At 44.5% G+C, this 15,716-nt stretch overlaps 1 protein-coding gene across 1 annotated transcript in view; it reads right to left on the bottom strand.

The window, feature by feature from the left end:
• Nucleotides 1–707: 707 nt before the first annotated feature.
• Nucleotides 708–15,716, bottom strand: part of LOC129696380 (ATP-binding cassette sub-family F member 2-like) — a 56,392-nt gene continuing 41,383 nt past the window's right edge. The window contains exons 12-15 of the mRNA XM_055634238.1: nt 12,185–12,247; nt 8,173–8,301; nt 6,080–6,283; nt 708–3,182 (exon numbers count right to left, since the gene is read on the bottom strand). Coding sequence (XP_055490213.1) covers nt 3,045–3,182; nt 6,080–6,283; nt 8,173–8,301; nt 12,185–12,247 — 534 coding nt within the window. The 3' untranslated portion in view covers nt 708–3,044. The remainder of the gene's footprint in view (nt 3,183–6,079; nt 6,284–8,172; nt 8,302–12,184; nt 12,248–15,716) is intronic.

Genomic DNA, 15,716 nt, shown 5'->3' with positions numbered 1-15,716 from the left:
TGCTAACCCTAAGCTTCCTTCTATTGCTCTCCACCCATGTCAGTGCCTTGCCTTCCCGATCCCATCTCTTTCAGAATCTGAAGAACACACCAGTTTGTCTAGATCTGCACTTGCAATCTCGGATCCTTTGTTGACGTTTGTGGTTTGGTCAAACTCACCTCCACTTTGTGGTTATGTCTCCTATTACAGCTACGATTGCCTCAACACAGTTGCTGTACTTGTCCCATGTCTATTCTAATCTGCATTCTCAGGAGAAGAATGCCTTGAGATGGGGTAAGTTGGGCAACATGGACAAGTTTCTGTGCTGTATGCTGGAGATGGATTATCTGGCTCTGATCCACAGCACCAAACATTGATACATTGAATTTCAGATAAGCCTAAAATAGGTAAAGGCAGGTCCAACTTCTCGTCTCAAAAACCCCTTGTGAAATTCTTCATGGAATCAGTTTCTGTCATTCACAGATAAGCTGCTTTGGACCCCAACATCTAGAAACTGACCCAGCCGCAAGATTGTGGCCTCCAAGGAGACAATTGTAATGCAGAATTAGAGGCTAATGCAGTGGCATGAAAAGTGCTGGAAACTCTTCACAAAGTCATATTTGAACCAGGTATCTACAATTAGTTGAGATTGGATTTGGTACTTCAACCCGAGGACAATCTCTCAGCTCCTCGTGCGCATTTCGAAAAAAGTTGCACAGAGAGATAAATAGAATTGCAAACATTCTCCAGTAAACTTTATTTCCCCCAAAATACAATGTTGGAACTGGACAATCTGCAATCGCTGTCTCCAGATAACCAAATGCTTTTTACTTCATGTTTTCAGATATTCAATACATTTTAAAAACAAGATACTGGAATTGTTACTGCAGAGATATCGCAGGGTCCACAAGGAATGCTGACAATACCGATGTTCACTTCACATGAGAAGTGACCATCAGGAAACCGACGTTAGCTGGAGAGAGCATCAAACCGTGCAGTGTTTGGGGTGTAATACTGGAGGGGGACAGACTTGTCATTAACACAAGTACAGTACTGGTAGGTCAGTGGTGTGGGTGGCAAGATGCAGATTCAAACAGAATGGCTGTTCCATTCCCTCTGGGCGGAGTCAAATCTTGAGTGCAAGGGTCCTATGCCAAAGGTTTGTGTCTTTTTATTTTTATTTGGGCGGAGGGGGGAGACGGAAAGGAGGAGGAGGGAAAGAGCGATGGAGGGAAGAAGAATTAATAGGTACAGAACACCAGATATGAGATGTCTCCAGTCCATCCCTTCACCAAAATATAATCAGGTGAGGAAAGGTTTCAGGCCTTAAACAGCATAGGAAACTCTAAGAACAGGACAATGGTATATTTGAACCAAATCCACGTCTAGTATATCATGAAGAACATGCCTTTATCAAACTTTAAATTGGATCAGATTGTTCCTCATTAGGGAATGGATAGGAAAGGAAGCTACAGGGTGCGAAACATCAAAACATGGAAATGACAGGTATAAATTCAGTACTGCTTTGTGTTCCTCACGAGCAAGCCCCCTTGGTTCCAATGTTGCTCTCGGGCATACCAGGGATATATACTTGGAAGCCTTTTTGAAAAATCATTGAGTGCTAATTCTCATTGAGTGCTAAACCTATGCATTCCTCAGCCTGGAACATCACTGGGTAGTGATGGCATAGGGAGCACAGCAAACAGCTGCAACACTGGGAACAGGAGAAGCCACTGATGGGACCACAAGATTATACCCGACAGCAGTGTACAGACACAGCAGAAGCAAGAACTGGTCAAATGATCAGACGGACAGGGACCATCACAAAGTTAATACCCTCAGACTCTCCTCAAACTCTCCCTGCCCATTTCCAGGAATCCTATAACTTTACAAACCTTCTACATTGATCAAATCTTCGTAACTTGCACCAGATTTATACCTACACAGTGCAGAGATTGCACCGTGCTAAAGACAAATGAAATAATTTTAAATAGATCTGTAGGGAAGATTTATAAGGGTTATAAAGTAGACTATCGAAGGGTTATATAGAAACCAGACCACTCAGTATTGGCCTTGCAGGCCAGGGCTACAGTGCACAACCCACAAATAAATAATACTTGAGGCTCTCCCTTAAAACTTCTTCCCAGGAGACCGAGACTTGGGCTGCAGGGCGAGGTACTGTGCCAGTGCAACATGTTAAAGCATTCTTACAAAAATGGGCAAAACAACAATATAGATTTTAATTGGAAATGGCTACAGCCATAATCTTTGGATGCTTAGTTCGTAACCAGGTATTAATTTACTTTGCGGGAAGCTGCAAAAAAAAGTGGGTGTGAATCTAAACCTATTGCACGAACTAAACCAGGACGCAGCCACTCCTTTCAGCAATGTGTAATATCCTACAACCAACCTTGACAGCAGCAAGATCAGCAAAGCAGGCACAGGTCAATGTGCAGAAGACTGTGGTTAGGGATTATCACTGCAAAGGAATCCTGCTCTTCTTGGAAATCAGCAGGACGCTGGGGCCAGATGTTCAGTGTTCCCCTCCCTACCCTACCTCCCAGAGGTGTCTTTCTGCAGACCAATTGGCCCACCCGCTTGATTTAGGGGAATGGTTTAGGAATTGAACAAACCACCTCACCCCCCAAAAAAAAAAACTGCGGGCAGTTTGGTGGGGGAAAGACAACGACAGGACACTTCCTAAAGTATGGCCCCAAACTCCAGGAAGAAGATTGATTTTGCAAGGGTGGAGGTGGCCTTGCAGCGAGATAAAGGGCGAGGACAGAGAGTGCCTAGCATGAGAACGGACTGTAGCAGCCAACTCTCCACCGGAGACAAAAACAAAATGTTCTGCGGCCCTCCCCCACCCAACCCTAACCAGATGACAACTACAGCTTCAAGGATCAGTAACCCGATGAACAACGATTTCTGCGTTTGATTTTAATTGTCTAGCATGCTTTAGCTCAGCCACACCCACACTGCTGTCAAGTCCTCTGGGCTCAAAGGATGATCTGTAACTTTATATTGAACTTTTCTTAATGTTGAAGCCAAGCGCAGTCGATACGTCAGGCACTGGGAGTCTTCCGACTGCTCTGAGAGTTGTCTCCCAACATCTTGGTCTTCAGATGCTCCTTGTAGGACAGGATGCCACCCTGCCACTTCCTGATCGTCTGCTTCTCACACACCCAGATCTCCTGGGCAACCTGAACAAAAACCAAAGTCAGTGTCAGATAATAGACCAGCATTCGAGTAGAATTTAACCCCCATTGGAAATTGCTACCCAAAATGCTCTATCATTCTTCTCAGCTCACTGTGGCTTCTCTCTGCTCCTTCTCGTAGAATCTAGAACTGTACGGCACAGGAACAGGCCCTTCGGCCCACAACATGCATGCCAAACCCAATGGCAAATTAAACTAATCTCCTCTGCCTGCACGTGATCCATATCCCTCCACCGCAGGCCAAGGGGGACTGGCAAAGCAAACAGAAGTTGCATACATCTCAATGGGAGATGACTGGCCTCAACAACAATATGTTCCTGTGCACAAGATACGATCCAGCCATTGGCGTTCTTGCTCGATTCACGTGACCTTAGTTTTACCAAAAAAGACATAAAGTGCTGGAGTATCTCAACGGGTCAGGCAGCATCTCTGGAGAATTTGGATAGGTGACGCTTCGAGAAGGGAACCTTCAGAATTGATTCTGAAGGGTCTCAACCCGGAATGTCACCTACCCACGATTTTGATCCGAAACGTCAACCATTCCTTCTCTCCACTGTCCCGCTGAGTTACTCCAGCATTGACTACCTTCTCAGGCTCACTCAGTTACTCCTGCACTTTGTATTTTTGTTGATTAATGAACATCTGCAGTGCCCTTGTTTCTTCAATTTTACTAAAGCTCTAACACCACACCCTCTGGAGTAGAGTCCTCACGTGTTGGTACACCGAGATCGCATAGGCAGACGACTTGAGCGTTGAAGTGTATACATGCCAGGGGCACCGAGAATAATTAGAAAAGGATGCAGCTTCTTGGGTTTCATTAGTGTTAATTACAAAAACAGCAAAGTTATTCTGAACTTTGCCACACGAGAGTTCCACCCTGTTCTGGTCACACAGGAAGGAAGTGAAGCCTTTGAGCGGGTACAGAAGCGATTTGCCAGAATGCCTCCAGGGATGAAGGATTTTAGCTACAAAGTTAGGCAGGCTTACTCTCCTTGAGGGGGGATTAGATAGAAATGTACAAAATTAAGGCTCTGAATAGATAGCATACAAAACAAAGCATTGCACTGTCCCTCAGTGCAGGCAACAGTAATAAATCTAGCAAAACAAATACATTGGCTCAACACATGAGCACTGGTGACAGAATTTAGGTATTTGGTAGGAGCAATGGGATGAGAGGGAGTATTTTTTTCAAAATGTGAACTGTGATGAGTCAGAACTCTGTGTTTATGAAGGTCAGACAAGATTTCAGAAGGAAATTGGATATTTGTACAGAGGTTTTGTAGGTGGTGGAGGAAGATGCCCAATTGATTTGTTCAGACTCAATGTGCCAAACAACCTCCTGCACTGTAATTACTGTAATCCTGTTCTTTGGTTCGTGGGGTAGTGCTCCACAGTCAGTGATCATATATATCATAACTAGACAGAGCAGGTTATGTAATGCTTTGCCCGACAGCCCTGTCAACACATCCTCTGCCTAACAGGGAAGTATAGACTGATGTGGTGGTAATTAGCTGAACTAGCATTGTGTTCTTGTAGCATCCAGACAATTTTCAATATTTTCAAGTAAATCCTTATAGAACAGTACAAGAACAGCCCCCTCGACCCACAATATATATGCCGAACATGATGCCAGGACCATCACATCTACCTGCGCATAACCTCGGATCAGAGGCGATAGCCTCAGAATAAAAGGATAGCTTTAGAAAGGAGAGGAGAAGGAATTTCTTTAGTCAGAGGGTGGTAAATCTACAGAATTAATTGCCAGACAGCTGAGGAGGCAGACAGTTGATATTTTTAAGGCGGAGATTGACAAGATTCTTGATTAGTTAGGGTGTCAGGGTATATGGAGCAAAGGCAGGGTTGAGAGGGAAAGAAAGATCAGCCATGATTGAATGACGGAGTAGACTTGATGGGCTGAATGGTCTTATTTTGGTCCTAGAATCTATATTTCCGAGTTTCATGTGTTTTTGTTTTATATTGTCTTAGTTAGAATAAAATATTTTTAAAAAATGTATTATCTTTTTGCAATGACTCATGAGTAGTTATAGTGGTCATTTGGGACTGGTTGCTGTTATAGTCTTGCACTCAGCACTTGTCTATTATGCCCTGGTGTACCACAGTGCACTTGTGGCTTGCCATAATCTTGATGATAATGTGTACATGTGAGGATTTTAGATTGCACATGCATTTTGTATTTTTAAAATTCACAGAAGGGAGACAGCAAGGTGATTTTTCAAATGAAGGATATGCTATGATGGGGTAATCTGCCATCATGGAAAATCTAACTGAACATTTAAAAGGGTGGCGCAGAGGTAAATCTGCTGCCTCATGGTGCCAGGTCCAGGGTTTGATCCTGACCTTGGGTACTGTCAGTCCGGGGTTTGCATGTTCTCCCTGTGACTGCGTGGGTTTCCTCCGGGTGTTCCGGTTTCCTCCTACATCCCAAAGACATGTGAATTTGTAAATTGCCTCTCTGTGTAAGGAGTAATTGAGAAAGTGGGAAAACCAAGAAATAGTGTGAACGTCTAGGAAAGAACTGCAGATGCAGGTTTACCCAGAAGATACACACTAAAAGCTGGAGTAATTCTGTGAACGGGTGGTTGATGGCCGGCTTCATCTTGATGGGCCGAAGGGGCTGTTTCTATGCTGTATCTCTAACCTAAAGATAGCTTATGGGCTATAGGAAGTGGGGAGTACAGTAAACAAGGGATTAACAATGCTGCAGGAAGCGATCAGCAAGACTGAAGTGAACAGTGTTGCTCTCGCTAGGTTAACGAGCTCTGGCCATTCACAGGCACCCCTACATGAAATACTGACTGGCAACCCCACTCACTAAACAAACAACCAGGATGGAAAGTGAGAGAAGCAGTGTGCTGACTGACCTGCTGGATGAGCCGAAAGTCGTGGCTGACCAACATCATGCCACCCTCAAACTCATTGATGGCATCGGCTAGGGCATCGATCGTCTCGATATCCAGATGGTTTGTGGGCTCGTCAAGAAACAGCATGTGAGGACACTGCCAAGCCAGCCAGGCGAAGCACACCCGACACTTCTGGCCATCCGACAGGTTGCGAATCGGACTCACCTGCAAAACAAAAAAAGTCAGGAGTTTGCTCATAAATTGTGGTGGCAGGACGCAAGCTCAGACAAGGAACAGGAACTGGAGCAGGCCTTGAGCCCGCTCCATCACCCATCAACTCCAGGGCACATCTTCTACCTCAGCATCATTTTCCTGCACTATCATGCTGACCCTATATCCCTCCATTCCCTTAACTGCCAGGAATCTATCAATTCCAGGGAGAGAGAGAGGGAGAGAGAGAGAGAGAATTCCTGACCAACTATCTACCTCATTGTAGATCTTCGAACTCTCTTTAATCTGACTTTAATTGCTGATGGCTTTATCTTGCACTAAACATTATGCCCTTTATCCTGTACCGTCACCTGTGCTTGAATGTAATCACATATAGTCTTTCCACTGACTGGATAGTATGCACTCAGTTCACATGACGATAATAAACAAAACAAAACTATTCCAGTTTTAAATTAACACAATGATCAAGGTATCGCAGCTTGGGCTAGTACTCCATCTTGTTTCCTAAAGTTAATGGTCAGCTCCTTTGTCTTGCTGACATTGAGAGGTTGCTGTCTTGACAGCACATTACTAAGCTTTCTATCTCCTATATTCGTCTCGTCGCTATTTGAGATCCAGTTCACAAGGGTGTGCTATCTGTAAACTTGTAGATGGAGGTAGAGCAGAATCATGTGTGTCTAGGAAGTATGGTAAGGAGCTGGGAACGCAGCCTTGGAGGCTGGTTTTGTTACCTATGCTTGCTGATTGAGGTCTGTGGGTCATAAAGTTAAATCCAGTGGCAGAGGGGAGCGCTGACTCCCAAGGTCCAGGAGTTAGGATGGGATTATGGCATTGAAGGTGGAGCAAAAGTCAATAAATTGGACTCTGACATAGATGTCCCTATTGCCCATAGTCCAGGGATGAGTGTAGGGCCAGGGAGATGTCATCTGCTATAGACATGTGCGTCAGTAGATGAACAAGAGGATAAAGGCTGCCAAGATTATGTATATTGGGAAGTCAAGGGTTGGACATTTCAGTAAATGGTAGGGCACCAAAGACTGATGATGAACTGAGATCTTGAGGTTCACACCTATCAAATTCTCTGAAACAGCCACATGTGGACAAGATGGAGAAGGCGGCAAGAGGCAGCTTGATTTAGGCCTTCAGAGGTCAGCACGATGGAGCAGAGGCATCATGAAAACCTCTCTGTGTGCACCAGCCTGGTAATTTCAAGGGAGGGAGACAACATGGGTCTGATACCTTTGCTCATAATGTTGACTGCAGCACTCCAGTACTGTCACCTCCCAGATACAGACCTCAGCTTCCCTGCGCCCCTTAATGTCTTAAGATACTAACTAACCTGCGTACTGTGTTGCTCTCCACTCCCCCTCTGAAAGACAGACCCCGGGAGTCTCAATCCTATCCCACTACCTCAACTCTTCAGAAGTGCAGATGTCAACTCTTATCCCCAGGATCTGCCCCATCTCATCCATCCCCGAGCCCTCTTACCGAGAGATGGCTGGAGGGAAGAAATGACCCAGTATCATGGCCTGGCACTGTGGCAAGTGGGGAGAGGGAAAACAGGTTTCAGATTCAGCCAAACTGAATGGAAACTCCTTTCAGCTCCACTTTTAATTTAATCTGGTCTAGTGGTAATGTCCTCATCAGCAAACTGCAGTATCAACCTAAACAAATTCGAGGCAAGGTGCTGGTATCAGCTGCAGTCACGGTGTCCAGAAGGCAAAGGCAAGTTAATGTTTGTGGTCTGCACTTGGTGTTCTTTGGAAATATACAGAATTCAAAGGGAAGTGAGAATCTAATGAAAGACACCATAGCACAAGGAAACCAGAGAGCTGTCTAAACCAACCAACACAAGGGCCCAGTCGTTCTCCAGGAGCAAGTACCTGCTGTTTTCCCGACAACCCATAGCGCCCAATGATTTTCCGCATCTCCTCCTTCTCTTTGATTTCCGGGTAACACTTCATCATGTAATCCAGTGGGGAGAGGTCCAGGTCCAACTGATCTTGCAAGTGCTAGGAGATGGAGAGACACTGTTAGATCAACATTTCAAAGAGAAACATGTGCATTGATAGGGAAGGGTTAGAGAGGTATGGGTCAATCATGGGCAGGTGGGACCAGCATAGATTGCGCATCTTGGCTGGAATTGACAAGTAGGGTCGAAGGGCTGTTTCTGTACTATATGACTGACTCTAAACCTCCTCAAATCAAAACATTGATCAAGCCTGCTCTACAAATCAATGCAACCATGACGCTATCTCAGTACTATACTCCCTCTCTTCCTGACCCCATGACACACTCTACACTTATAAATCAATGCCTTTTCAGTATATTCAGGAATGCATGTTCTATAGTAGGCTGCAGTGGAGATTTCCACAGGATCTGAGCCCGCTGTCGTTAATTCTCAAAGAGTCAACTGAAGCAGAAACTAGTTTATGTTTCAGGTGGAAGACCTTTCAGCAGAACCAAGCTTCCCTGTGCACAGCTGCTGTTTGAGTGGCAGTTCTTCCAGCACTTCTGATTTTGTTTCAGAGTCCACAATCTGTTCTCCATTATTGGAGACACTTTCCAGCCCAGTCAAAATGGTCTCACCTACACTTTGGTTGTGATGCCTAGTTCTCAACAGTCCTTGTACCCCACCCTCAGCGAGCAGCTCGTCTCCTCCCCACTAGCTTGGTCCCATATGTCTCGGGGGAAGGTGAAATGTGCTTTCACAAGGAAACTCTCAACAAAGCAGCTGGCCAAGGATGGGCTCTTATGCAATATGTCAATCAACTGGTCTGTCTTCATCGTCAGCTGCACTCTCTGGCTTCAGTCTGTTCTCATCATTCCAGCCCAAGAAAACCATGACAAAGTGCTCTGAAAGACTGGTAATGGTCCACATCTGTGCCAATTGTCCAGATAATCTAGACCCTTCCAATTATATGATTATGTGACCAAATACAGCCCCAACTTGATGTTCAGGGTCACTGATAATACCACTGCTGTTGGCCGGTCCACCTGATCACACCCCCCCCCCCCCCCCCCCCCCTTGTGCTTTGATTGGTCCAAGCACGGTTGAGGTCAAGAGACACACCAGCCCTGCCGGTGAGTGTGGACACAGAACATCTGCCATATTTCAGTGCCCATACCACACACTGCCAGCTTATGTCAAGCACAAGCCCAGAGGATTGCAAATGGAAGTTGTTGCCACTTGTCAGATGAAGCCCTCACTGTGGACCTCCAGCAGTAGGAGGAAATACAAAACCCCGTGTGGAAAGCAGCTTTTTCCCCCCACTGTCTCCCGCCCATTTGATCAATGGATGATGTGATCTCCAGTAACCAATACAACAACCACCAGCGAGTCATTTCACAAAGATGATTCTTCATGTCCCAAGAATCTATCGTCAGACACACCTGGGTTAACACATTGTAAGTTACAATTTCAGGAGTGGCATTTAACATTCATGGTTGTTTAGTTAATGGGTGTTACGATGGAATTGGTTAAAATTGGAAACATAACGTGTACAATTATCTGTTACTCAATAGGTTAAAAGTTTCATAACAATTTCACAATTCAGTCACCCCCTGAATCCTGGCCAGGATTCCAAACCTTCCTGCATGAATGACTTGACAAATCAAAACTCACAAGATGATTCCTGATCTGCGTTTATTATTCCAGGAACTGAAAAGACTTGAGCACTTCTCCAAGGAAGGGGAGCATCGATGACTAATTGCCTGGGACTTCTTGATGACTAACATGGCTGGATTGCATTGATGGGAGTGTATGTAAAGAGGCTTCAACAGGATGTGGATAAAATCAGTGCATGGGTGAGAACAGATCAGAAGGCATGTATGAGGAAGTGCGTAAAACAGGGACATTTAATGACCCTGTTTCCCTGTATTTAATGTTCAAACTAGTTAGGCCGCATTTGGAGTATTGTGTGCATTTCTGGTTGCCCCATAACAGGGAGGATGTAGATGCTTTGGAGAGGGTGCAGAAAAGGCTTACTAGAATGATGCCTGGATTAGAAGGCTAGCTATAAAGAGAGGTTGGACAGACTTGGAATGTTTTCTCTTGAGTGTTGGAGGTTAAAGAGTGACCCAACAGAAGTACATAAAATAGTGAGGGGCATAGATAGATAGGGTAGACAGTCAGAACCTTCTCCCACAGAGTTAAAATGTCAATAACTAGAGGACAGAGCTTAAAGATCAGAGGGGAAGGTTTCAAGGAGATGTGTGGGCAAGTTTGTTTTTTAAATAGTGGCAGGTATCTGGAACACGCTGAAGAGGTGTGGAAGTAGATACGATAGTGGCATTTATGTGGCTTTTAGAAATGCACATGGATATGAAGGGACAGATCATGTGCAGAGATTAGTTTAACTTGGCATCATGTTCAGCACAGCCTGTCCCTGTGCCATACTTTTCCATGTTCAAAGTAATCCAGGTGCCCTTGCACAAGGCACTAAAAATTAATATACAGGTGCAGCAAAAAGGTAGGGAGGCAAGTGTTATGTTGGCCTTCCAAAACAATAGGATTTGAGAGCAGCTATAAAACTGCTTACTGCAATTGCATTGGGTCGCGGTGCAACTGCATGTGGAGCAGAAAGCACATTTTGGTCTCACCTAATAAAATGATCTACCTGCCATGGAGTGAAAGCAAGAGATTTACCAGACTGGCTCTAGGGGTGCTTCTTCAATATATTCCGGGATGAGGGGGGACCTCATTGAAACTTACCAAATAGTGATATGCCTGGATTGAGTAGATGTGGAGGGGATGTTTCCACTAGTGGGAGAGTCTAGGACCAGAGGCCATAGCCTCAGAATAAAAAGGTATACCTTTAGAAAGGAGATGAGGAGGAATTTATTTAGTCCGAGGATGGTGAATCTGTGGAATTCATTGCCACTGAAGACTGTGGAGACCTTCAATAGATATTTTTAAGGCAGAAATTGATATATTCTTAAGTAGTACGGGTATTAGGTTATGGGGAGAAGGCAGGAGAGTGGGGTTGGGAGTGAAAAATAGATCAGCCATGACTGAATGGGCGGAATGGCCCAATCCTGCTCCTATCACTTATGAACTTGTTTTCTACCAATACCCAAGAGACCAAAATGAATTTCACTGTACCTGGTACACGCGACAATTAAGAAACTATTGAACTGAGATAAATAGATTTCTGTTTGTCATAGAATTAATTAAAATGGAGCCCAGATTGATCAGCAATGGTCATTTTGAATACCAGCACTAGCTTGAAGGGCTGTGGTCTCCTCCCAATTCATATCCTGGTGACAAACCTAATGTTTCTATCCCCTCAATGTTTATAGAACAATTTACACGATTAATATTAATTGGGATTGCAAAGGGTAAAAAAACTAAATATTTCAGTGCATTCAAGAGAACTTTGAAAGCTGTCGGAAACCACCCCAAAGAAGGGACATTATTAGACATAGTTTACAGAATTAAGCAAGAAAATTTGGAGTATTGTGTTCAGGTTTTGTCACCCTACTATAGGAAGGATAGTTTTTAGATGGAAAGAGTGCAGGAATGAGGACGAGGCCAGGATGCAAGTGCCTGAAGGACAGGGAAAGGTCAAATTATGCAATAATTAGGACTGGATTCGCAGTAATCCTCAAGGAGTAACATGATCTAACAGTGGATCGAGAGAAATTCAAGACCCACGGCACAGTTATATGCAAGATCTCGCAACAAAGTTAAGAAATACTTCCACAAACAGCAGTAGATCCCACGTCAATTGTCAACATTTAAATTGATTGTTCTTAAGAGATATGGCACATATCAGGCCAGAAATCACCCCAAAATGGGGTTGCTCATTCCTTTACACATAACGGTTACATTCATTGCCCATCTTGTTCCAGGGAAGTAGAGAACATACGAGAAAGGTGGTGAGTGAAAGTTACCTGATGGTATCGCCCAATTTTGACGTGCGAATGTTTTCGGATCATCCCATCACAAGGCAAGAGCTACAGGAAGAGGGCATAAAATGGTCAATAACTAAAGTCAGGATTACACGAGGCACAAGTTCACTCAACATTATCACATGACAAGGTCTCAACCAGTCTAAATGCAGATGTAAAGTTTAGAGACACAGGTCAGCAGATGATGGATTATGAGCACAAAGTGCTGGTGTAACTCGGCGGATCAGGCAGCATCTGTGAACCTTTGTCTGAAGGGTCTACAACACCGTCTGTCATTTCCCTCCACTGATGCTGCCTGACCAGAAATGTTTAATGTACATGTCTGGTGACAAGGACAGCCATAGTTGTTGCCTCTCCTGAACTGCAAGCTGCGACCAGACTTTTATCCATCACAAGCTCCGGGCCCGTTTCTAGGGCATCAAGGGCCAGTTGCAGCAGGTGACAGGACATCCGCTCAAATCAGCTAATCACTGAGCTATAGGTTCAATTCCCACCTGATCTTTAGCACCATAAAGGGTTGAAGCCTCTTCAATTGGTCTCGACGTCCCAAGAATGGAAATATGAAAAAAGTGGAGCCAGTTGCTCTGCAGTGACTCACTCCACATAGACAAGCAAGCTTCACAGAGCTTCGTGGCCAATACAATTATTTCACAAACTATTGTGAATCTTGTAGCATCAGATTCAGATTCAATCTTTATTGTCATTGTGCAGTGTACAGTACAGAGACAACGAAATGCAGTTAGCATCTCCCCAGAAGAGCAAACGTAGAATAATGAGCAATAAACATATATACGTACATACAGTAGTAGTAGTAGTGCAATTTTTCTGGGGGAAGGAGTGTCCGGGGTGGGGGGGGGAGGATTCAAAGAACCACAACGTGGATGTTGGGCAAGGTTAGACTTTCTCTGCTAACCATCTCTATCAATTCCTAGGATGAAGAGATGGTCAATAGACAATAGGTGCAGGAGTAGGCCATTCAGCCCTTTGAGCCAGCACCACCATTCAATGTAATCATGGCTGATCATCCCCAATCAGTACCCCGTTCCTGCCTTCTCCCCATATCCCCTGCCTCTGCTATCTTTAAGAGACCTATCTAGCTCTTAGGTGGCCCTAAATGCACCAGAACAGTTTCGAAGAAACAACTTCAGGCATTGACTTAGTTTAGTTTAGAGATACAGGGCGGAAACAGGCTCTTTAGCCCACCGAGTCCGCATCGACCAGCGAACGCCACACATTAACACGGTCTTACACACACTTGGGACAATTTACACTTATAACAAGCCAATAAGCCTCCAATCCTGTACGTCTTTGGAGCGTGAGAGGAAACTGAAGATCTCGGATAAAACCCACGCGGTCACGGTAAGTACTCGGGTCTCTGGTGCTGCAGGGCAGCAGCTTTACCACTGCACCACCGCTAACTTAAGGCTTCTTATAAAGCAACTCTAGGTATTAACTTAACCCTCATTTAGACTTTTAGGACGGATGAAAATACATTTCTTCACCCAGGGTTTGTAAATCTTTGGAACTCTTTAATGCACTGCTCAACGCCACTCACTGCACAGAACCATGAGGATCGTGGAGCGTTATTCAAGAGAGACGTTATCCAATATTTATAGAATTCCATTAATGTCCACAAACCTAAGGAATGGGTACAGAGCAAGACCGAGCCAGGTCAAGGTAGATCTGCCATGATCCAAGTGAATAGTGTAGTTCAAAGGACCACTAACCAACTACTCTTTCATCTCATGGAATCAGGCAAGCACGGATCCCATTTATAAACAGCTGATTGGGGACTGGGACTGGAAGCCTCAACTTTCTGATTCAGTGGAGAAAGAGCTACCTACAGCCATGGCTGTCTCGATCCCCAGTGCCAACAACTTCATGGAGCCTGGTCTCAAACAGTCACTGAAATGAGGAGCCAGAGATCACATGGGGTTCCCGCACTGTGGGGAGAAAAAAAAAAAACAGACTAAGCAGAGGGAAAGCTCACACTTTGACCAGCATTACACTTTGATCCACACCACACAAGATGGACTACCTGTCATTGGCATTGCATGGAATGGAAGATGGGTGGGCAGCGGGGGGAGCCAGCATCACAGGCCACACCAATCTCTAACGCAGAGCTAAGCCAGTTACCACGAGGAACTGATTCTTTTTAAGCAGTCAAATACTCCCTTGCCCACGTGGATTTAACAGGGAAGTATTTACTTCAAAGAGCATTTGGTGCTCCCCTGCTTATGAGAAAAATTTAAGATCCATCCAAGTTCACTGGATCAGTGGTTGCACGATATGTTAATACACAAGTTGCTGACTATACTCTGATTAATATATCAACTAGCTCACAATAGAAAGCACCCGCGATCTAAAGCTTCAGAAACCAAAGTTTAGATATTTTTATAGCTTCTTTCAACCCACTGTGCTAATGCTGCAGTTTCTAGTTAGGTTCAATGTCCCAATGGAAACTCATGGTCCTCGTTTTACCAGTCCAGGAGCACTTGGTCCGGGGAGACCTGGCCAGTACCAGACTCAGACAAGACCGCTACACGATGGAACACAGACCCCCAGAAGCCGAGGAGATTGACTCGCCACAGCTCATCTTCGGCTAGAGTAGTAGCCCAGGGAGACTAAACGCACTGCCTCAAATTCAGTCAAAGTGAAGGTAAAACAGCACAGGAGCAGGCCCTTCAGCCAACATGTGTGCAATAACCGTGATTTCAATTTAAGCTCATCCCATGTTGTTGGTATGCCTCTGTTCTCTGCTTGTTCATGTGCCTATCTCCCTATACATGAATGAGTTGGTTTGGATCAAGCAACTGCACTAGGGTCTGCACCTTAATAGACAACTTAAACCGTGTACAGGAAAGTCGCTCCTCTTCCAAGCAGCAAGTGGTTTGTCGTTACTAAATACCAAAGGTCAAAAGTGATATACACCTATATGTGCTGTTCTATATGTGCTGTTCTGAGCCATAACCAAAGTTTTTTTTATTAGAAAATTGCTGTTAGGAAAAGATTTTTGAATAATAGATAATTTGGCATTAGCAGGAATTTAAGTAACTTTGAAGGTGATTACCGGGATTACCCTCGAAACCCCCAGGGCATGATGACTGGATCCTAGGGGATAATGTATGGGTGTGAATTGGGAATTGGTTGACGAACGGAAAACTGGAGAACAAACAGGTTATTTTGAAGCACTCGGCTATAACGATAATGAATGTATTGGTGGTTTTCTTCCCAAATTCTACAGATTCTAGGACAGAAGGAAGTAACAACCAGGAACTATGAGCCAGGAACTATAGATCAATGAAACCCGACACTAGTAGTCAGGGAAATGCTAGAATCTGTTACCAGAGAAGTGGTAAAAGGACATTTAGCATATACTAATAGGACTAAGCAAATCAAAATTGATTACTGAAAGTGCGGTACTACAGTGACTGGCGCTGGGGACACACCGATTCACAACTTACATTTGATCCCCTCATCCAAGTCATTGATGTGACTCATTTCCAGATTTACT

Source organism: Leucoraja erinacea, chromosome 4 (assembly GCF_028641065.1).
Source record: "Leucoraja erinacea ecotype New England chromosome 4, Leri_hhj_1, whole genome shotgun sequence".
Lineage (NCBI taxonomy): Eukaryota > Metazoa > Chordata > Chondrichthyes > Rajiformes > Rajidae > Leucoraja > Leucoraja erinaceus.
The sequence above is the reverse complement of the archived record's forward strand: the minus strand, read 5'-3'. Positions and strand labels throughout refer to the sequence as shown.